This window comes from Haliotis rufescens, unplaced genomic scaffold (assembly GCF_023055435.1).
Source record: "Haliotis rufescens isolate VD_foot unplaced genomic scaffold, xgHalRufe1.0.p SCAF_3, whole genome shotgun sequence".
Lineage (NCBI taxonomy): Eukaryota > Metazoa > Mollusca > Gastropoda > Lepetellida > Haliotidae > Haliotis > Haliotis rufescens.
The window spans coordinates 15439267-15463715 of record NW_025964001.1 but is presented as its reverse complement, the minus strand read 5'-3'; the positions used below and the strand labels follow the sequence as shown (position 1 = coordinate 15463715).

At 42.8% G+C, this 24449-nt stretch overlaps 1 protein-coding gene across 4 annotated transcripts in view; it reads right to left on the bottom strand.

Annotated features, from left to right (window-relative positions):
* LOC124134868 (cytoplasmic dynein 1 heavy chain 1-like) overlaps window positions 1–24449 on the bottom strand; it is a 97165-nt gene that overhangs the window by 58471 nt on the left and 14245 nt on the right. For all 4 annotated transcript variants that reach the window (XM_048403802.1, XM_048403804.1, XM_048403803.1 and 1 more), the window contains exons 13-40: window positions 23726–23881; window positions 22820–22948; window positions 22225–22359; window positions 21947–22018; window positions 21230–21313; window positions 18782–18961; window positions 17766–17924; window positions 16235–16381; window positions 15743–15880; window positions 14735–14838; window positions 14545–14617; window positions 13778–13888; window positions 13318–13437; window positions 12355–12594; window positions 11273–11396; window positions 10865–11010; window positions 9737–9847; window positions 9419–9628; window positions 8586–8732; window positions 7605–7771; window positions 6920–7093; window positions 6221–6386; window positions 5230–5415; window positions 4289–4480; window positions 3103–3385; window positions 1990–2090; window positions 1118–1283; window positions 338–578 (exon numbers count right to left, since the gene is read on the bottom strand). In XM_048403802.1, coding sequence (XP_048259759.1) covers window positions 338–578; window positions 1118–1283; window positions 1990–2090; window positions 3103–3385; window positions 4289–4480; window positions 5230–5415; window positions 6221–6386; window positions 6920–7093; window positions 7605–7771; window positions 8586–8732; window positions 9419–9628; window positions 9737–9847; window positions 10865–11010; window positions 11273–11396; window positions 12355–12594; window positions 13318–13437; window positions 13778–13888; window positions 14545–14617; window positions 14735–14838; window positions 15743–15880; window positions 16235–16381; window positions 17766–17924; window positions 18782–18961; window positions 21230–21313; window positions 21947–22018; window positions 22225–22359; window positions 22820–22948; window positions 23726–23881 — 4262 coding nt within the window. The remainder of the gene's footprint in view (window positions 1–337; window positions 579–1117; window positions 1284–1989; window positions 2091–3102; window positions 3386–4288; window positions 4481–5229; window positions 5416–6220; window positions 6387–6919; window positions 7094–7604; window positions 7772–8585; window positions 8733–9418; window positions 9629–9736; window positions 9848–10864; window positions 11011–11272; window positions 11397–12354; window positions 12595–13317; window positions 13438–13777; window positions 13889–14544; window positions 14618–14734; window positions 14839–15742; window positions 15881–16234; window positions 16382–17765; window positions 17925–18781; window positions 18962–21229; window positions 21314–21946; window positions 22019–22224; window positions 22360–22819; window positions 22949–23725; window positions 23882–24449) is intronic.

The window sequence follows — 24449 nt, the reverse complement described above, 5'->3', positions numbered from 1 at the left end:
TATAATGGTGTGTCAGCCTAGTGTGGGAGGCCTGAAGTGATGCGGGTCTCTGGCGTTTAACAATATGGTGAAACCCACGAACACGGGTATGGTGCTGTAAATCCTAGAAACATAATTGGGGCGAACTGGAATTCAAGCCCATGATAATTTTCTGGGGTGCCCAAGGGACAACTCTGTACCGCAAATTACGTGACTTAGACGACTGGGACACCCGTGCCCTAAGAGGTGGATGAGTACTGATATTTTATCAAATTACAATGTAACAAAAACATAAAACTTGTCCATCAACTTATGTTTTCAATTCATAAGTATTCAGAACATGAAATAAATCTCTTACTTGAAGAACGGCACTATCTTGCTGGCCAGCTTCTCAGCCTGCCTGAAGCCCTGGGAGTACAACATGACCTGGGCAATCAGCTGGCGGTCGGGCTTGGTCATGGCCAAGCTTCGGAACAGTTTCTTCAAGTTGTCCGGCAGGTTGGACCTGCCAGCATATCCCGGGTTCATGGTGATGAAGATAGCCATGTCAGGGTTCACCTTCACCTGCTTGCCGATGATCTCCACAATAATCTGAGTTGCTGAGGACAGGACGTTTTAATTCAATAAGAATACTTTTTACTGGTTATATATATCGTATAACTATCACAAAACATTTACTTATACTTTGCATGTTACTCATCCAATCACCTATGACTGGTAACCCTTATCAATTCTCAGCCCAATGTACAGGTATCCTATAGCTGAATAGAACCTTATCTTTAATGGTTTGTTTAGTGAGTGAGTGAGTATGGTTTTACGCCGCTTTTAGCAATATTCCAGCAATATCACGGCGGGTGACACCAGAAATGGGCTTCACACATTGTACCCATGTCGGGAATCAAACCCAAGTCTTCGGCGTGACGAGCGAACGCTTTAACCACTAGGCTACCCGACCACCCCCAGTTTGTTTAGATTGCCCACAACTTCACATAAAAGGACTAAAACATAAATATAAATCTGCCTACTGTAATAAAAGTACCGTCGACCGATATGGGAAGGGAGTAACTTTCACTTGTCATTCAAAGAAACATCCCCAGCATTTAATTTAAACTTGAGTCGAGTGCTAACATGAGCTTACCTTTGTCGCTCCTCTTCTCGGGTGTGTTGAGTTCCTTGAGCGCCTCCTGTATGGTCTGGATCTGCTGGGACACAGCTGACAACATCCTCTCCTCCAGTCGATTAAACTCATCAAAGCAGCCCCACGCTCCTACTTGGCACAGACCAACAAAGATACGTCCCATGGCCTGAAAGATGACAAGCCACAATAGTTTGAGCAACATCTCCGTACCGAGTGAGTGAGTTGGGTTGACACCTCGTTTAACAGTATTCCAGTTATATCAAAGTGTATCAGTTTAATGTGGGAGGAAAGCCCAGAGTTATGCAGGTCTCAGATGTTACCAGTTTGGTGAAAATCACAAGCATGGGTATGGTGCTGACAACCTAGAAATATAATCAGGGCAAACTGGGATTTGAATATCTGTATTGGGTGTAGTGAAATTGGGTTTAACGTCGCGTCCAAGATGATTGCACTTATATAGCGACGTGCATGTACATGTGTGTGTGTGTGGCTGCTTGTACTCGTCCGGACTGATGCCGATTTATAGTGCTAGCTCACTGAGATACCATGCCGCAGTTTAACATGAATATCCCACTCAGACACAGTATACTGACTCTGAGCCGACCAGTCCTTGTTTAATCCCCTTAATGCCGAGTGCCAGACAGGGTAACAACAAGTACCATCTTTTAACGTCTTTTGGTATGATGTGGCCGGGGATCGAACCCCGGACCTTCTGCTCTCTGGGCGGACGCTCTACCACAAGACCACGGAGGCGGTCGAATATCTGTATTAACTACATATGCAATTACACAAGGGCTGGAAAAGTACACAATACTCGATAGTATCATGAAACTGAAATGTTCAGCAATCACATTCACAGCCATTCACTATACCTGGAAGTCGAAGGTTTCGTCACAGTTGAAGACCAACACAAATCGTCCCAGCTGGTTTCCTAGAGCTTTCACAGACTCAGTCTTTCCAGTACCAGCAGGGCCTGAGGGGATGAACAACACTTAGCATTCTCTACACAGAACCGCAGAGTCCCAATGTCATTCATTATGCAAGACTTAAATACAGACGAATTCTTGATGCGCAATGAAATTCAGCATTCCAGGAAAACGATGTTCCATGACGCTGTCAGTACTGTTACAACTGGAACGCTGTGTGTCGCAATAACCACCAGCATGACACATTAACTATAGCGATATGAAAAAAATAGGTGTTCTTTAACTTCTTTAGAGTGATTGAGTTGGATTTAACACCGCTTTTAACAGTATTACAGTTATATCGTGGCGTGTCAGCTTAATGTGGGAGGAAAGCCCAAAGTGATGCAGGTCTCAGACGTTTACCACTTCGGTGAAACCCAAGAGCATGGGTATGGTGCTGACAAACCTAGAGACATAATCGGGGCGAACTGGGATTCGAACCCACAATCATAGGTTTCTGGCGTGCCCAAGGGACGCAACTCTGCACAGCGAATCGCGGCGCCTTAGACGAATGGGCCACGTGTGCCCCTTAACTTCTTTAGAATAGCATATACTCCCCAGATGACCAAGTTGAATCACATTCAAGCAGGCCACGCTCTTCTCCCACTTCTCCCTGCCTCTTACAATAAATATGTATCTGTTACTGCAGGCAAGAAATATATGAAGTCTATTCTTGAATGGAGGATCTACTTTGTCTGAGTGAGTGAGTTGGGTTTAACGCCACTTTTAACAGTATTCCAGTCATGTCACGGCGTGTCAGCTTAATGTGGGTGGAAAGCCCGAAGTGATGCATGTCTCAGACCGTTACCACTTCGGTGAAACCCACGAGCACGGGTATGGTGCTGACAAATCTAGAAACATAATCGGGGTGAACCGGGATTCGAACCCACAATCATAGGTCTCTGGCATGCCCAAGGGATGCAACTCTGCACAGCGAATCGCGGCACCTTAGACGACTGGGCCACCCGTGCCCCCCTACTTTGTCTGAAAAAAGTGCAACATCAATATCTGTGAACTGACCAAATGGTGATCCTCCAAGCCTGGCCTCCAAGGCCTGTGTCATGGTGAGGTAGCATCTGTCTGTGAGCGGGGTCTGAACAAGCTTATCCTGGACACCAAGGTACTCAAAGCCATAGTTGAACTTAGCATTGGCCATCTGAATAGACAGCTGCTGCAGCACGTCGGAGTTCTTGGGGTCGAAGTAGAATCTCATTTGACACAACCAGTCAAAGGACTTGGGAGAGCTCACATTGTGTTTCACCAGCATGCGAGTGATGTCTCTCTGGTGAACCAGTTCAGTGATCTGTAGAAAGACATTCAAACTGTATATTTGTACATCAGTTCAGAAGACATATAGTAAGGATAGGCCAGTCTATAGGAATTATAAGGTTATTTGGTAACGATCAGTGTCCGAAGCAAGTTTGTAAGGGGAAGTTCCCATATTTATGTGGTAGATATGTTATGATGGTTTAATGACATGTAAAATGTTGATGAATGGAAACTACCTCGGATAATTAAAGAATAACCAGTGAGCTAAGAGTAATGAGATTATCTGTCCAGAGTGAATGAATGATGTTGATCCTGAGCCTTTGGTAAGGGAATTAGTATCTCCGGAAAGAACGCAGTGAGTTTCAAGTCGAGTTATTCTATATATTACTCATTGACATTTTATGAGAAAATGAAAAAACATTTGACCCTATAGAGTGAGTGAGTGAGTATAGTTTTACGCTGCTTTTAGCAATATTCCAGCAATATAACGGCGGGGGACACCAGTAAAGGGCTTCGCACATTGTACCCATGTCTGGCATCGAACCCGGGTCATCGGCGTGACGATTGAAGGCTTTAACCACTAGGCTACCCGACCGCCCCTGACCCTACAGAGAGACTTTGCTGAAGGCAGTCAGATGACGTGTTGTTATCAAATTGTGACGTCATGAATGGATGACGGCATATGTTATTTTCCTCAACAATGAAGCAATGTGATGTCATATGGCTTCAATTGACTAATCAGCATTGAAAATGGCTAAAACACACACGCAAATATCAGAAAGTTATTACACACAATCAGTCTTCGCTTATGGGAAATATTCAAAAGTTTAATACGCTTGATTGGGTAGCAAGGAATGAGCCATGTTAGAGGAATATTGAACACACAAGAATACGAGAAGTGACTATCAACAGCTACTGAAGACGAAAGTAGACCAACCAAGCTCTCCAGCTTCTTCCGTCTGACTGGGGGCTGTTCGTACAGGACACAGTCGGCCAGCACGTTGAGAGTGGACTCCACGTTGGCTAACACCTCCTTCACGGGGCCGATGTCAGTCTTGGAGGCTGTCTGTAGGGCGTTCTCTACACTCTCTGACCACGAGATCTGGGCTGACAGCACGATCAGTTGGGCCTAGGGGAGAGGGGGCATGTCAAAATGGTGTCTGAATGAACCCAGAAATGTAAATAACATTGACTTGTTTTCTTCTTTAAGCTGCACTCAGCAATATTCCAGCTACTAAAGAATCCAGCCAGTAGACAATCTGGAGATTGCATTGATTGATGACTTGCAACATTACAACATAAGTAACATACAAGACAAAGAATAAACAATTGTCACATTTTACATTATATAAGAAAATGCAACTGAAAAATATTTTTGTTCATAGTGATCCATAAAATGTTGACTGAATAGAGACAAATCTTAAAAGTGAGCAAGTTAAGTTGAACGCTACAACAAACAGACTTTGTTTTATCATCATATTGTGGGAGGGCAGCCTAAGATTGTGTTCATTATTCTGGTATAGCACAGGTATAGTGCTGACATAATTGAGACGACTCAAATATGAGTGAGTGAGTGAGTGAGTTGGGTTTAACGCCGCTTTTAACAGTATTCCAGTTATATCACGGCGTGTCAGCTTCATGTGGGAGGAAAGCCGAAGTGATGCAGGTCTCAGACGTTTACCACTTCGGTGAAACCCACGAGCACGGGTATGGTGCTGACAAACCTAGAAACATAATGGGGGTGAACCGGGATTCAAACACACAATCATAGGTCTCTGGCGTGCCCAAGGGATGCAACTCTGCACAGCGAATCGCAGCCCCTTAGACGACTGGGCCCCGACTCAAATATGAACCCGTGACCATGAAGAGCGGCCCTACCTGGTACTTGTCAGCCCACTGCAGATACTTCTCGGGGTCGATCTTGCCGGACTTGAAGGCGCTGACATCGCCCACAGAGGCGGCCAGGTTCTTGGCCAGTGTCACTCTCATCTCCTTCTCAGTCAGGGTAAGCCACTCATTGATCTTAGGGTGGGCAGCGATGGACACCGGGGTGACAAATACAACCTGAAAAACAGCAGGGAGTTAGGGTTAAGACCGCTTTGACCTTCCTGGAAAGCACATACTTATAGACAGACCAAGGTTCTTGGCTAGCACGAGGTTTTCTCACTGTCCCAGAGTAAATCGTTACAGACAAATTCCTTTACACATGAGTGTTCTAAAATACCTGAGCAAATCATAAACATTAGTTGAAGTACATATAGTCGTACACCATAGCGTTGTGCGTATAGGGCCATCTTCAAGCACTTTTATTAACTGTAAGTTGAACGGTGGTTGTCCCAATGGCCCATCTCCAATATATACTGAAGAAATGTTTTTAGGGATCACAAATATGTTTTGGGAATTTTGTTGTTGTGAAGGCTGACAATTTCATAATAATATCCCCAAAAATATTCACGATCCCTAACTTTTTCTGTTCAAAAACAAACTTTGCCACCATTGAGCAATGACCATGGCACAGTTTGAACAGCATAGTCAATTAGTGAGTGAGTGAGTTTGGTTTTAGGCCGCTTTTAGCAATATTCCAGCAATATCACGGCGGGGGACACCAGAAATGGGCTTCACACATTGTACCCATGTCGGGAATCGCACCCGGGTCTTCGGCTTGACGAGAGAACGCTTTAACCACTAGGCTACCCGACCGCCCCGCATAGTCAATTAACCAAACTACCAAACAATAAAACAGTTATCAGCTATCAATACATCACTAGTGGGTTATAGCCCATACCCAAACTCTTGGCAACTTAATCAGAACACATTGGCCTACACTGCTGTGACAGTAACAGTTTGAGTTGATGATTGTAAGACTTACATCTTCTCCTTCTTTGGATGTGAGACCAATAACTTGGGAGTCATCATCATTGAGGATGATCGATGCAACGCCAGCAAACATCTTCTTGAAGTGTTTCTGAAGCCGTGGTATATTCTTGCTGTTACCGATAATCTCCAGGAGATCTTCATCACCAACAAAGTAGAATCTAGGAGAAAACAATTCAAAATATAGAGAAATCAAACAATAGTTGCCATTGTTAATAATTCAAAGAATAATACCTCTATTATATCCTCGCCAACATTCCTGTATTTTGGCCTTCATTCAACATTAAAATTTTCAGATTTTCAACAGAAGTCCTCTTCACGGACAACTATCCATAGTTAGTTGTGCAAGTAATAGTATCTTTCGACCCACTCTGTTGCAAAACATCACTTCTTTTTTGTGTGTGCTATAAATATTTCAGAGTTGTCATAGAACACTATTTGTTTGTTGCCACACTGTATTTATTTGTATTTGCTGGTAAGACTAGAGAGTTATTATCCAGCGAAACAGCAATAATGAATAAATCTGATACACCTCAAGAAATCTCCAACTCAATGTGGGTGACATCTAACACAATGAACCACTAAAAACAGGTTCCTAATTTTGATGACTAATATGACAAGCATGGGGTACTGGGGATGTACTCTGGTTCAGATTGCCCTTGGGGTGACAACAAAAGGGTTCCCATAATCTCACCGTGGGAAAGACGCTCTCTCCCTCTCCAGGTATTCTCCAAGAGCTTTCTGTATCTTCTGTAGCATGTCCGCCAGTCTCTCCAACTGCCGCTGTACGTTGGCGATGTTCAGGACGTCCATCACCAGCGGTGACCTGGTGACCTTCTTCATCAGGGCCAAGAACTCTGTGCTAACACTACAACAGAGAGGTGCAATATCCATCATGTAGCCATCAGCTGAATTCACGGTGAAGAAGATATGAACATGACAAAACAAAACAGAACATCAACATCCGAGGTTTATGTTAACATATTCATATTACATACATAAACAAAATATTTGAACATAGAAATTCAGTTAAAATTAGGAGTCTAAAGGGAGATTTGAGTGAAAGTAGGTGTCAAATATACAAATCAAAAGAAGTTAAAGAACCCCCAATTCTTTCATATTACTACTGTTAATCTGGCATGACAAATCAACTATGGTAATATAAGAGAATTGGTGTTGTTTAACTTCTTTTGAGTCGTATACAAGCTGCTACTCTATACACTGTATTTTATTCTGACTATCAACATACACCTCAGGGATTTACAAGATGTGAAATCCTGCATCATATACACATAAAATTGCAAATGGACTATCCTAGGTAAATCCCTGATACACCTTCAGTTTCATGCAGTGAAGGTGAGTGAGCCTATGACACATACCCCTGGAATCTGGATGTTTCCACAGGGAGCAGGTGCTTGATGTCAGCACTGCCGGTGAAGATACCTTCCAGGTATACCCAGCGCCTCTGGACATCGATCCACACATCAAACAGTCCATTGATGCGGTTCAGCTTGTCCTCCCAGGCCAGAGCATCCTCCTCAAATTGCTGCAAGAGGAACCATTACATATCAGTACACTTCTACAAGCACGTCTTACAGTTGTGGGATCTTCAAAAGAAGTACAAAGTATGGACTGCATGCACTAAGCTTCTAGCAAAAGAATCTTATAACCATGGACTATGACAGGTGTTCACTAGACATTAATAGAGATGGGTCGAGTCAATTTATTACTCTGGTACCCGACCCTACACGGGTCCCTGCTGTAGGTCTCAAGAGTTGGGTACAAAATTTCCAAATGGGAATTGTTTTACCGGAGCCCCGGCAAAACTATTTAGATACACGTACAGAACGATCTGATCATGCATATACTGAATTTGACTGAAGCTTTATCTTTACTCAAACATATATAAGTGAGATGGAATGTATACATAGTTAGAATATAATGCAAACATTAGCGACTTGAAATGTAACCATGAAATTTTATTGTTACCGTCATTAAACAGTATGTCACATGACTAACCACAGGTCCATGTTGTCCTGTGGATTCCCAGTTCCTACTCAGCACATCCTGACCTAGTTATTATAAGTTAACCCTACCTGCCTTAGTTATTATTGCCTCTGATAAAACCTAAGTAACAAGACAAGAAAGTATCATATTTTGAGGTTGAAAGTGTTTTCAAGATGCTTAGAAATCCCTCGGGGTCCTCTTGTAGTTGCCATCTTAAACTTAAGAAAGCGTGGCCATCAATCTATTATCAGTACATTACCTTTTCTCTGCTAATCAGCTTACTAATGCTATCTGTGTTTTATCTATGACATGACACCTGGTAAAAGTACAACATGAACTATGAATGTACATACCTTGAAGTAGGGGGACAGCTTCATGGCAGTGACGCTGTTGATGTGTTCCTTGACCTTGGTGAAGAGGTCATCCCATCCTCGGATGAGGCGACACTTGTTTTGGTAGTTGATGAGGTCCAGCTCATAGCTTCGCCAAACCTCGCTGACCTGTAAGATGCAAGGTTAAGATGATACTGGCGTTTCAACAAACTTTATTCCACATAAAAAGAAACCACAATTAAATGAACGGTTCGATTTAGTCTGAGTTAACACGTTCATGGAGAAAATAATCCTCACTGTATTCCTTCAATGAGGTAATAAATAGGATGCATAATTGGTTTGGTTTAATGGTTTGCATATAATAGGCTAGATTTATAGGTCAAATTGCTTCTATGTAGTCCCACTGAGAAGTGATGAACAAGTGCTTGTTGTAATATTATAAACCTCCAGTTACTTCAACCAGTCATTAAGTTCTTTGAAATACCTCATGTGACATCATCCTGTCATATGTCCAAGGGATATTCAAAAGAGAGACCCTTTGTCCCAGAGGTTTACTTGGCATTTGAATAAAAATCATACAATACAAAATACAATTCTAACTTAGGAAAAGTGAGGATTGATGCAAAATCTAAACAACAAATGTGACTTATATTTCAGTGGGATCGAACCTGTAAGCTTTGTATTTGTAAGCCACTTTTAGACGGTGCATAAATCTCAATTTTGGTTGAAAACGTAAACTCTTGGGGTCAGGAATAGGACCTTCGGCTTGCAGGCTTTTCCCTCTCCACTGTATATACATTTTCAACCAAAGCCTCGTAGTCTTGTTTTATCCTTCACGTATACGTTCCCCTCACCTGTTTCAAGAATTCCTCGAGGGCCATCTCTCCCTGGGCGACGATGATGATGTCCCGGACAATGGGCTCATGCTTCTGCAGATCAATATCCCACACATGGCCGAGCGTCAACTCAGACAGAACCCAGTTCACATTCAGCCGTCTCATCAGCTGCTTCCAGTGACGTTCCTTCAGAGCCTCTGACTTCAACTCCACAATAAGCACATTCACCTGTCAAAGAGACGAAAAAGTTAAGCGTGATCTAAACAATGTCGCTACTTCCTTATTCTCATCGGAAGGCATGAAACTTTATCGTACATGTTCGACTACTCCACCCACCTTGGCATAGCTCTGGAGAGTTCTCTTCACATGTTCGTACGATCCGTACGCTCTAAGCCGAGCCGGCAGTTCTTTCATCTGGTTCAACAGGGTGTCCAGCGCTTGCCGTAACTGAAAACATTAATGAACATGAGTAATATTGTTTCCACCTCATAGAAAAAAATCAAGTGAGTAAGTGAGTGAGTGTTATGGTTTTACGCCGCTTTTAGCAATATTCCAGCAATATCACGGCGGGGGACACCAGAAATGGGCTTCACACATTGTACCCATATCGGGAATCGAACCCGGGTCTTCGGCGTGACGAGCGAAAGAAAGAATCAACAAAGATACTGGCAGGAAATGGCTTCACACATTGTACAGATATCGGGAATCGATGTTCTTCGGTGTCACATTTTAACCACAAGGTGACTGCAAATCACTACAATGTAAATATACTCACCAACAAAAGAAACAAATACCATACATGTTGGTCAATACATGAAGAATTACTCATATTCAAGAGATATTAGATTAGTTTGATGCACTAACCATCATACTGGTATGTTGTGTGAATTGACGCTCATTAACGCATGTGATGTCATAGATACATGACTCGAGATGCACTATTTCTGTCATGCAGGATTAGTGTATAAAGTCTGGAAATCATGTGCAGCATAACGTGATAAGAATAAAAACACTCTGTGGTAACACTTGACTGGTTGTTAGTTTTGTCATTGAGTGGTACACATTGGAAGCATCACTTCTTAACGTACATACTTCTTTGTTTGTTACTATGGTTCGCGTTTCTTTTGGCATTGAGTATATGATAGGTATGCAGATAATATAAATGATAAAATGTGCTGCAAATAACAAAGGAGGAAATAGATGACATATCAATGGGATGCTAAAATGGTGTGATTCTAGGGTGTGTTAGAAACAGATTACAGCACCTGTTCCTGTTATACCACACACATTTTATAACATGTTGTAAGGTAAATAGTATCTGACAGACACCAGGGCCCACTTTCACAAAACGATCTTAGCGCTAAGACTATCGTAAGCCTATGTTAAAGTATGGGAATCAAGACCATTTTAGCGCTAAGATCGCTTTGTGCAAGTGGGCCCTGTGTAGTAATCTCTGTTACCCACCTTTCTTGGTGCTACAGACAGCCATGGCTTCTCCTTCAGCTCGTCTATCTGCTCCCAGATCTTGGCCAACTCTGACCACACACCCTTCAGGTCCTGCAGCTCCTCCAGGGCGACCTGCACACGCTCCTGGCTGGGACTGATGTGACCTGAAAAGGGAACAATGTCTTACAATATGGGTCCTAATCAGTGCTTTCAACACTTTCAGTTACATTACAGTTAATGTTAATTTTAGTCAACAAAAACATTCCTGGAAGTGGAATGTATCTTTTGTGATAGCCATTAGTTTGGGAACGAGAACTCACTGGACTATTCAGAACAATTTCTCTAGATCAGTACAAATTTAACACATTATACAAGTCCAATAGTAACTACACAGATAAGCTGTGAGAGGGACACAGACTCACACACCTGGTTCAGCTAATTCAAGAGCCTCCTTAGCTCGTGCGACATTGTCCCTCTCTTCCTTTAGACGACAGAACTTTCCTTCGAAGATAGTGAGAGCCTTCAGAGCTGAGTCTGGTCTCAGTTCACCCTGAACACAGCAAAATTAGAATGAGTCAACACACAGGGTATAGCTTGTTTCTCAAGAAGGCAAAGAACAACCAGTCCATAGGCAGACAATAAATAGTGGATATATAGGGAGGGATTACTATAACGTAACATAAACATTATATATTAGGAATAATTTTTTATCATGCAGCCCTTTAGAAAGAAGGCATCGAATTGATGTACAGAGCTTGAAAAATGTTCCTGCAAGGTGACCTCATTTGCATATTTATTACATAATGATACCAAGTTTATTGGATTTGTTTATTCCATGGAGGTGAGGTGAAATGGGGTTTAATGTCACGTCCAAGATTATTGCACTCTTCTTGTGGCGTGGCGTGGCGTGGCGTGGCGTGGCGTGGCGTGGCGTGGCGTGGCGTGTGTGTGGCTGCTTGTACTAGTCCGGACGGATGCCAATTTATAGTGCTAGCACACTGAGATACCAAGCCGCAGCTTAACATGAATACCCCACTCAGACACAGTATACCGACTCCGAGCCGACCAGTCCTTGTTTTAGCCCCTTAATGCCGAGGGCCAGACAGGGTAACAACAAGTACCATCTTTTAACGTCTTTTGGTATGACGCGGCTGGGGATCGAACCCCGGACCTTCCGCTCTCCGGGCGGACGCTCTACCACTAGACCATGAAGGCGGTTGTTTATTCCACGGAAGCACTGTTATGTGATCAATAACATATCAAACCTATAACCTTTAATGATATTCCGAAAGAACAAGTCCAAAGAGAATGTTAACTGTTCTGGTTTTGACTTCCTAATGTCAGACTACCTGAGACAAGGTTAAATTAATTTGCTCGGTCACAGCTGAGTGGTCTCCGAATGTACTCCAAATGGCCACTCCCAATACAGGGTTAATGTTACCCATATTGTCTGGTGTTGTTCCCTGTAGTCCTAGCCCTGCATGTACACAATGGGATGACTGACTCACCTCCACAGGTTTCTCCTTCTCCCAGTCTGTGAGCATGTCACCAGTGCGGGTCTCCACCAGCTTGTCCTCCGACACAATCTTCATCTGCAGGCTGGCCACCTGGGTCTGGATGGACGAGTCCTTGCGCTTCATGATGTCGCTGAACGCTCCCCACTCACCCTCGATGTTGTCGATGTATAGCCAGGTGGAAGGGAACTGGAAGCGCTGACGCTCCAGGATACGCTGACCCTCCTTGTACATCTAACAGCAACAAAAGTTTTGTTTGTTTATTTGTTGTTTAACACCGCACTCAGCAATATTCCAGCTATATTCCAGCTTTCAGTAAATAATGGAATCTTGATCAGACAATCCAGTGATGGATATCATGAGCATTGATCCACAAAAGTGAACTGTCATGCGGTTGGTTGGTTTGTTGTTTAACGCCGCACTCAGCAATATTCCAGCTATATGATGGCGGTCTGTAAATAATCGAGTATGGACCAGACAATCCAGTGATTGATATCATGAGCATCAATCCAAGTCAGCGAGCCTGACCACCTAATCCCGTTAGTCGCGTCTTACGACAAGCATATTCTTTTGATTTCAGATTTACAGCTTTGCCTGATGTCATATGTAACATATCTTAACCCAGTCCGTAAAATTAAACCATGTGAAAATTCAACTTTCAATTCTAACATCAATCATACTTTCAAGACAATCCATTTCAACAACTACATGTTTGTTTTTTGTTATTTAATATTCCAGCTGTATGACGACGGTCTTTAAATAATGGAGTCTGGACCAGACAATCCAGTGACTGAGCATCGATCCACGCAATTGGGATACAATTACATGCATCAACCAAGTCAGCGAGCCTGACCACCCGATCCTGTTGGTCGCCTCTTACGACAACTATAGTCGCCTTTTACATGTATCCAGCAAGGTTAGCATCCCAGCACATCACGTCAGCAAGCTGTGACCTACCTCAACCTGCTTCTCCCAGGAGTTGACCTTGCGCTTGAGAGACTGGACGTGAGTGATGAGTCCAACAGCATCTGATGTGTTGGCAGTGTCGATGGACTGTTGCTCTAGGTCGGAGCGAGACTGGCGAAACAAAGACCATGTTAGGTACTTCCTGATAAGCAACAGCACATTCTTACCGTAAATAAATCTGCTGAACTAGATTCCTGTAACTGTTGACAGAATATAAGGGACCATGTTCCACAACGTGTTGGTAAATTTGAGTATAGGTCGAGTCATTGTTAGATTTATTTACATTAACATTAAATAACAAGTGTTTGACTTGAACCTCATTAGCCCCTCAATAGGACATCTATAAAAAACACTGGGCCAAAGGATGAACTCTTATATCCCATTCATGATCACCGAGCAACTTATGTATTGAGAAAATGCAACTATTTTCTGAAAAGAAACGCATGAATACCTTTGAGACGACTGTGTGGAACTCTGCCATCTCGTTGCCAAGCATGGAGCCGAACTTGCTGAGCACCTCCTTGTGCCATGAGTCATACTTCAGTGTCACCTTAGACTGCACCTGGACAAGGGACAAAGATGATCAGTCTCCATCTGGAATCATAACTCCAGAACAAAGTATTTTTTGTTGTGTCAAACTTTGATTTTGGATGCTTATGAACTATCATTACCCACATCATGAGCAGAAAGACACGGCTAACTGTTGTAAACTGACACAGGATGATGATGACATTTGAGGAGGGGAAGTTGAAAGGTGTTCATTCTGCACAATTTCTAGCTTTTACTGTTCTACAATGGCACTCATGAAAGCTATTAATGCACGTGAGTGGAACAGGTACTAGTTCCTGTGATGCAGAATCATGCCAAAACTCAACTATGTACACCGAATGAATCGGTGTCAAACTTTCTATGTGGGTCAGATTTGAGTTGAACATTATATTATCCTGGTGATATTATTGCCAGCAACAAAGATTTAGATATAAAATGATTCATAACCCATCATATTCTCTGAATTCTGCACATCTTATTTGAATCCCTTTGTTTTTTTCGGGGTTTAATCTGATGTATAAAAAAACAAGTCTAGTTCTGGGTATAAGGTATTTTCTGTCTCCATTAGAGTTCAGTGTGCAATTCTCTACTGACTAAAGCATGATGTGTTTACATTTCTCACGATCAGATTTAACAAACTGAGAGCATGATTTTATGCTTGAATCTTACCTTGCCGAATTGAACAACAATGGGTCCAATTTCCTTGGCAGTCTCAGATGTGTCAAAGGTCTTGCGAGAGGATCTGTAACGCAAATGTCAATACTCATATTTGTCACAGATTTAGAGATGCGTCCTATACATCGTAAGTATATGCCACATACAAGACAGACTATTGACTTTGAACTTATCAAATACGTACTTGATTTCCTCCAGTGTGGACATCCACAGTTTGAGGTTGTTTCCAAGACGACCGTACAGGACATCCGGGTTGAGATCCCAGAGGGACTGGTACCTCAGCCACACCTGTAACCAGGACAACAATATCAGTTGATGTGCAGTAGTGATGAAATTCTTACACAAACAGACATAAGGTTGACAGAGACATTGCTTTTAATATGTTTAGTGTCTCCACACAAGAACAAATGGTTTGTAGCTCATTGTTGCATTAGTGAATGTTAATTTAAGAACATTCCAGACATCATGGCAACCTGGAAATAATCAAGATTAGGCCAGGTAGAACAATGGTTGATAGAATGAGTGAGTGAGTTGGGTTTAACGGCGCTTTTAACATTATTCCAGTTATATTGCGGCGTGTCAGCTTAATGTGGGAGGAAAGCCCGAAGTGATGCAGGTCTCGGAAGTTTACCACTTCGGTGAAACCCAAGAGCACGGGTATGGTGCTGACAAACCTAGAAACATAATTGGGGCTAACCGGGATTTGAACCCACGATCATAGGTTTCTGGCGTGCCCAAGGGACGCAACTCTGCACAGCGAATTGCGGTGCCTTAGACGACTGGGCCACCCATGCCCCCTTTGATAGGTTCAGCAACATCTACGACATCAGTGCAGAATCAGTGCAGTGTAGATCCCTCATGACCCTCTGATCCTTATATGTCAACTCTTTCAGCAAGCATTTCATACTGGGGCCCAGGAATTTATCTAGATCTGCTCAGATATCTGCCCAAGTCTGCAGCAAGTGTCAGTCAAAATTCCCAATGTGAAATAAAACACTCCCCAATTCCCCAATTTACAAAAAATAACGTTAAAAACATCGAATTTTGAACAATACCACAATATTTTCCCAATTTGCCTGCCAAGCACATAGTTTGGAATCCCAGATAAATCCCTGGGAACCATATTCTTCCCCCAAGTCTGCCAGAGGGTATTATGTTAGAGGTAGAGGATGCACGGTAACCATGGACTCACATTGACATATCCTTGGAAGTCCTGCACGACCTTACTGATGGCGGAGTAGGCCTCCTCTAGGATGAGGGAGCCACCAGGCAGCTTGGTCAGCACGTTCCTGTACGTGGAGTCGGCGTCTGACTCAACTCCCAGACCCACCTGCAGCAAGTTCATACAGTGTCATTACACACAGACATACAATAAGGGCATCCCTTTGAAGGGTTCATACAGATCTGTTGACTCTAAATTTAAGCACTTTTCAAGGAAGAACATTTGCTTTCAAGGGCCAAGGCTTAATTACGCTACGTGATCATTGTAAATTTGGCAAGTGAATTCCAAGCACTGGACACACATTATTAGACTTGCAAATTTTGCAAGCAACATTTGGTCCACAAATATTAATATGTACATAAAGTCTCATAATTTCCTCGTACTGATGTTACTATAACCAACTATTTATTAACTGACTAAAATAGCCACATAAAGTGTTATTCACACAGCTAGTGGCCTCACCTGGTATCTGGAGTGTTGCAGACGAGGCAGGCTTGTCACAACCGCCTCCCAGCCAAACAGCTCTTGCATGATGTTGAAGCGGGCATCTTCAATTGGCGGGCTGACGTAGATCAGTTGGTTGGTGATCCTCAGCTCATGGACTAGTCGCTGAAGGGAGTGGAAAAGTAAATGAACAATTGTCTTCCATACAAATGTTTTGAGGAAATCAATCTAGAGTACGCATCCCATGTGAATGCATGTTGTTGTACACTTGAGTCAGCAATATCAGTGGACTATAACTAATCAACTACACTTGAGTCAGCAATAGCAGTGGACTATAACTAATCAACTACACTTGAGTCAGCAATATCAGTGGACTATAACTAATCAACTACACTTGAGTCAGCAATGGCAGTGGACTATAACTAATCAACTACACTTGAGTCAGCAATATCAGTGGACTATAACTAATCAACTACACTTGAGTCAGCAATGGCAGTGGACTATAACTAATCAACTACACTTGAGTCAGCAATATCAGTGGACTATAACTAATCAACTCAGGACCAGGCACGCCAAAAGTAGACTGCATAATACCCATCCTCATATGTGAGATGCACCATAGGCCAAGTCACACATTGTGTCTCCTGATCTTGAGTTAATCAGTTGTTGAGACAATCTAGGGACCCGTTCTGTCCCGCAATCCGAAAGTTGAAACCTCCTGGTGAGTTGAAAACGGCTTACAAGTCGCGTACAAGGTTATTGCACAATGGTGCAGAACAGACCAATACCAACCAGATACTAACACTACTGAAATATGAACGTGAAATATGAAGACAAGATCAACTGACAGGACAACGGAGACAGGATTATAGGATCTCCTGACAAGACAAAGACAGGACAGCTGTCAGGATTGTAGGTTCTCATGATGTTGGGTTCTCCCCACGACTTGTAGGCCTAGGACCTACTGACCATGATGTTGGGTTCTCCCCCTGACTTGTGGGCCTAGGACCTACTGACCATGATGTTGGGTTCTCCGCCCGACTAGTAGGCTCAGGACCTACTGACCTTGATGTTGGGTTCTCCCCCACGACTAGTAGGCTCAGGACCTACTGACCATGATGTTGGGTTCTCCCCCCGACTAGTAGGCTCAGGACCTACTGACCATGATGTTGGGTCCCCCCCCCCCGACTTGTGGGCCTAGGACCTACTGACCATGATGTTGGGTTCTCCCCCCGACTAGTAGGCTCAGGACCTACTGACCATGATGTTGGGTTCTCCCCCCGACTAGTAGGCTCAGGACCTACTGACCATGATGTTGGGTTCTCCCCCCGACTTGTGGGCCTAGGACCTACTGACCATGATGTTGGGTTCTCCCCCCGACTAGTAGGCTCAGGACCTACTGACCATGATGTTGGGTTCTCCCCCCGACTTGTGGGCCTAGGACCTACTGACCTTGATGTTGGGTTCTCCCCCCCGACTTGTGGGCCTAGGACCTACTGACCATGATGTTGGGTTCTCCCCCCGACTTGTGGGCCTAGGACCTACTGACCTTGATGTTGGGTTCTCCGCCAGACTTGTGGGCCGGCTGTTTCGGCTCGTCGGTGTCCATGGAGTGGTCCACAGCATCATCCTCCTTCGTGTCCTCCAGCAGGCACTGGGTCCAGGCCATCAGGCCAGCCTCCAGACGCCCAGCCAACTTGTTCTCAACCTGATGGCAACCATAGACAGGCATTATTACCCAAGGACTGATTGAACTAAATATGATCAGAGCTTTCAACAAAGGAATTAATGTTGTGATGGTTGAATTGATTTTTTTCAATCTGTGATGGTTGAACTATTCTCATAGTGAGTGAGTGAGTGAGTGAGTATGGTTTTATGCCACATTTAGCAATATTCCAGCAATATCACGATGGGGACACCAGAAATGGGCTTCACACAGTGTACCCATGTCGGGTATCGAACCGGGTCTTCGGCTTGACGAGCGAACACTTTAACCACTAGGCTACCCGACCGCCCCCTCTCATAAATATGCCATCATACATCAGAGACCAATTAACATTTACATCATGGTTATATTCATAAGTGTGCAGGATTCCTCATTTGGGGCAGCTGAGGTGTCCCAAGGGTACATGTTCCTTTGTGGGCTATGAACACGATGATGAAATGACGGACTAGAAATCAAATTTGCCTTCACAAAACTTTAAGATGGCATGAAATGGACACCAAGTGAGTTCCAGGGATAATTCTTTGGGTGGGGCCTTGTGCTTTTAGCCCCTAAATTTGAAAAAAAAAAGCTCACATTTTCAAATACAATGGGGTATTTTAACATTGTGCTGTATGGGCAAGTGTGGGCGTACCTCTGGAATATTTGAAATTTTCACATAAAGGGGCCATGTCAGAAAATTCCTAGAGTGAACCCTGGAGTGGGAATGTGTTTTACTGTGTTTGTAGGCTAATTAACCATCCGTTGGTTGTATCTGATTAGTATTTGAATATTTAAAGAACATGAATTCACTAAACACATGTTACTACATTACAACATGAGAGCCCTGTAGGCCGACTCACCTCCTCGTCCATCTTGGCCACCCACTGTGGCAGGTTGGAGTAGGAGTGCAGACTCAGGTTGTCCACAGCCTTCTGGATGCGGTTCAGGATCTCGCGGAATGTGTTGGCGTTGTAGTTGCACGTCTCCAGCCCCTTCACCTCCAGCTCAATCTCCTCCTCCATAGCCAGGAGGTCATCCACCTGGACAGACAGGGTTTACATACAGGTGATACACCTGGACAGACAGGGTTTACATATACAGGTGATACACCTGGACAGACAGGGTTTACATATACAGGTGATACACCTGGACAGACAGGGTTTACATGTACAGGTGATACACCTGGACAGACAGGGTTTACATACAGAACACAGGTCATCCACCTGGACAGACAGGGTTTACATATACAGGTGATACACCTGGACAGACAGGGTTTACATACAGGACACAGGTCATCCACCTGGACAGACAGGGTTTACATATACAGGTGATACACCTGGACAGACAGGGTTTACATACAGGACACAATTGATACACCTGGACAGACAGGGTTTACATATACAGGTGATACACCTGGACAGACAGGGTTTACATACAGGACACAGGTGATACACCTGGACAAACAGGGTTTACATATACAGGTGATATACCTGGACAGACAGGGTTTACATACAGGACACAGGTGATACACCTGGACAGACAGGGTTTACATACAGGTGATACACCTGGACAAACAGGGTTTACATATACAGGTGATATACCTTGACAGACAGGGTTTACATACAGGACACAGGTGATACACCTGGACAGAGAGGGTTTACATACAGGACACAGGTGATACACCTGGACAGACAGGGTTTACATATACAGGTGATACACCTGGACAGACAGGGTTTACATACAGGGGACAGGGGATACACCTGGACAGACATGGTTTACATACAGAACACAGGTTATATACCTGGACAGACATGGTTTACATACAGGACACAAAATGTAGATCATATATTTCACTTTATTTAGTCACAAAAAAAAGAAACCTTTTCCTGCTCACAAAGTTCTGGCTTCATAGCTGTAGGAGTTTCAAAGTACAGTGATCGCTCGCTATTGCGCTACCAATGGGGTCCAAATAATTGGTGGGCGTTATAGACGATGAGCCGTTTAACCGAGGCCGAGGCGGGGGAGCGCGCTCGGCAAATCTCAAATCATCAATAGGCCTATGTGTTTATCTCACGTCACGTCAAAATAGTATATATTTTTATATTTCACAATGTCTGAAATACGTATTCCATTCTAATTTATCATTTTTTATCAATAAATTAAAAAATTATTCACTATTTCCCGCGATGTTATTGAAAATAAAATTCTCGGACACACATTTCGACAACGGGTCCGCATCGAACATGTCAAAGAGCAAAATAAAGACTATTTTAAGCAAATCTTTAAATATATTATACAAAGTGATAAATAAAATCAACAAAAATATATCTAAAAGTAATCAAACTTACATCTAAGTTATTATTTCCATCGTTTCGTGCGATCGCGTGTAATGTAAGTCAAATGACATCTCGGCTTTCGTCGCCTTGAATTCCTCGGCTCGGACACAACGTTTAATGCAAAAATATATGCATGAAAAATCTTTGTCACAGCTCGTAACCTAGCACGATACATTCGCGAAGTTCCATATTTTTAATATATATCGTGATTTCCTGCTTAAAACGTTCAGAATAACACGATTTAACAAAAAATCTTTCGCTAACTTCTGAAATTTATCAAACACGAGCTTTGTATCACAGCTTGATTGGCTGCCTGAGGTCACGTGCTCAAAATTGACCAATCACGAAACTTGTAGCAGATTTCGGCAAGAAAGCGTCATTAGAAACAAATTTTAATCCAATGAAATCGCTTGTTATAACTACGGGGAAAAAACAGGCGATGTTACGAAAGCGCAATTACGAAATGAATGACCGCCTTGTTGTGACAGCAACTACATGTGTGTGACAGTTGAGCCTTAAATTGGATTGCCCACTAATTAAGAATATAAACTTCACTTGTGGTTCTCTTTTATTGCATGCATGCGCTTCTAAGATCAAAGGATGTATAGTGTGAAAAGTTAACTAGTAGAACAATCGTATTTCCGGGACCTGCCGCGGATGTTTTCAAACAGATTATTAGAACTCCATTCAGCGATAAACCGTTGATTATGCAATGAGAAGCGTTATGTGCAAATAAACAACGAACAACAATACAATCATGTCTGTGTAAAACTCTCAGTATTAAAAGTGTACATAAATTTTGGGAGCCATGCGTTACCGTGCGTAATAACCGAAGTAGCGCTTTATCGAAGAGCGCAATAGCGAGCGATCACTGTAACAGCATCATGTGGAGCTCCAGTAATTACCCCACATACAACCAGTCACCGGACATCAACCTTACAAATACATGATTACAATGCTACTTGTACCCACCTTCTCCTGGAAGTTGAAGACGATGTCGGCAAGCCTCTGTACATACGGGTCCAACTTGTACGACTCCCACACCAGGCTGCAACCCTGGGTAACAAATGCACTTGTCAGAATTACCACAATAACTGCACAATATGCTCAGCAGTGATAAACTTCTATGTCAAACATCTGTATGAATGTCCCTCAAGCTGGATACATGCTACATGATATATATTACTTCATCTCTGCTTGTTTGAGTACAATACTTTATACATCACAAATTTCAACACCAGTTGCTTATCTAAAGTGCTTATCTAAATAGCTGACAATATCAATCAACACGTTCTACTATAAAACAGCTTGTTTTAAACAAATCAGTCAAAACATTATATCAATTCAGTTTACATATAATAGTGATAATAATAATGAGTGAGTGAGTATGGTTTAATGCCGCTTTTAGCAATATTCCAGCAATATCACGGCAGGGGACACCTTAAATAGGCTTCACACATTGTACCCATGTCGGGAATCGAACCCAGGTCTTCGGCGTGATGAGCGCACGCTTTAACAACTAGGCTACCCGACCGCCCCCTATAATAATAATAATGAGTATAATGATGATGATGATGATGATAATCTGTAAAATACATAACTCCAAACACAATGTATGCTATAGGCGCTGCATTGTTATCACCACTGTCAATGGATCAGTGTTCCAATATTCTGCTAACTCCAACTCACCTCAGCAATCAAGTTCTGCACCTCCTTCCTCAGCCCGGCTACCAACAGTGTAATGGATGGCTTGATCTCAATCTGTGAAAATCAAGTACTTGCTGAAATAGCAGCCGATGATATGAAGGGAGATATATTCCCCCACTTCGAACACATGCTTGATCAGATCACATGCAAACAATGTACTGCTACAGATAGAAAATCTCACTTGAGATGAATGCCTATTTAAACATTTAGTTTTAAGTATAATTTATTAATTCCTGGGTTAGGTATGAGTAATATATTACCTTGTCCAGTGTCCTCTCATACGTCCTGACACTCTCGATGAGGGAAATGGCAAAGGGGTAGAGTTGGTTGGCCTGGTGAGCTTTGTTCACGATGGCTAGAGGCACCCGGAATCCAAGCCAACGAAGATTACGCACCTAGAAAACAAATTGGAAACCTATAGAAAGTGTGTTCTGTGTTGTGATTGGCTAATTTGGGTCACATGACCAAATGTCAAAGGGTGAAAATATGATTTGCATTCCCTGAAGCAAGCAATAGGTTTACAATATCGATAACAATAGGTTTACAATATCGATAAATACTTTGTGTGTGTGTCTATTTCCGGGATTTTATCGAGTATTTGCATCTTGGAAATTCATCTCGAGACCCGAAAGCGTTAGCTTGAGGGGCTCGAATGAAAATCCCGGAAATAGACACACACATAGTATTTATCTTCTAAATATTTCATCATATTTCATATGTAAATGAAATATACCACTTACGCACATTTGATTTGGAAACAATCCCATACCACTTATACACTTGTAAGACAAACAAACAGAAGAAAACCAATTGTTTCAAAACTACTGAAAGGAATTTTCGGAGGCATAAGCATACCTCCTTGGATAGCTGTATGATCTCAGGCTGGAAGTTGACAGTCAGTCTCAGGACATTACCCTTGACAGCCAGTCTGGTGCTGAGAATGCCAAACACTCGCCCGGTCACATTCAGTTGTCGGTTTTGAACCTGTTGGAAAACAAAAATGCCAAGCCATAAGTACATTAGAACATTATACATAAAAAAGGGGGTTGTTTAACCTTAGCTTCTCACACTATACAACTACACACTAGTGAAACAAGCCAATTTTCTACATATGTAAATCTTCAAAATATGTTCTGAAGCATTTCAACCAAACATATCAAAGCGAGTCCAATTTAAACATCTTAAACCAAAAGAGACATGTCTTTCACTCCATCTTCATCTGATGCAGTTGCCAAAGCAGATAATTAACATACGACTGGTCACCAAGTGTTACATATGATTACAAGATGAGCTTTATACTATGCCAAATAGAAATATACTCCAAATTTCAAAGATTTGTTTACAAGCTGCAGGGGTTTTGACTTCGACCAAAATGATCTTGTCAAAGTGGAAATTGGCCTGGTATATCATAAGAACAAAATTGGTTGCTTGGTTTGTTGTTTAACGCCGCACTCAGCAATATTACAGCTACATGACGGCGGTCTGTAAAATAACTGGACCAGACAATCCAGTGATGAATATCATGAGCATCGATCAACGCAATTGGGATCGATGACATGCATCAACCAAGTCAGCGAGCCTGACCACCTGATCCCGTTAGTCACCTCTTACGACAAGCATGGTCACCTTTTACAGCAACCATTTGTTGCTGAAGACCTATTCTACCCCGGATATTCACGGCGGCATAAGAATAAAGGAAACAACTGGGAGGTGATAGGTTCCACAACATTACCAGGGGCACAGATCCTCAGATGTACCCACCTTCCTGGTCCACTCGTCAAAGACGTCCTGCGTGCTGAGTTTCTGCCTGAAGCTGTCTCCATCACTCTTGAGCTTCTGACCCTCAACATGGCTCTCCCAGCCTTTCCCAAGCACATCCTCAACACGACGCATGTAGGCATTCAGCTGTCGCTCAATCTGAAAGTAGTGACATCCAAACCCTGCTTGAACAACACAAGGAATAAAAAAATAGGAAGGGAAAAAAGTTTGGTATAGTCTGGTTTTCCATCCAATTTTTTAATTTCTTCACTCAGGTAATATTCTATGGATGTCATTTGCGGGTACTCAGCCATTGTTAGAAAGGAGAGGTGAAATATCCCGTTCAAGATTACTTCACTTATATAGCGATGTATGTGTGGTGTGTGGTGTGTGGTGTGTGGTGTGTGTGTGTGTGTGTGTGTGTGTGTGTGTGTGTGTGTGTGTGTGGTGTGTGGTGTGTGGTGTGTGTGTGTTTGGTGTGTGTGGTGTGTGTGTGTGTGTGTGTGGTGTGTGGTGTGTGGTGCGTGGTGTTTGGTGTGTGCTGTGTGCTCTAGTTCGGACTAACACCCATTTAATAGTGCTAGCCCACTGAGATGTATTAAAAAACAAGAATGCATATATTTTTGCCAACAAACTCATGCCTAGAAAGGAGAAGTGAAATAACGTTTAACATCCCGTTCAAGATTATTTCACTTATAAAGCGATGTGCATGGACTTGTGTGCACAT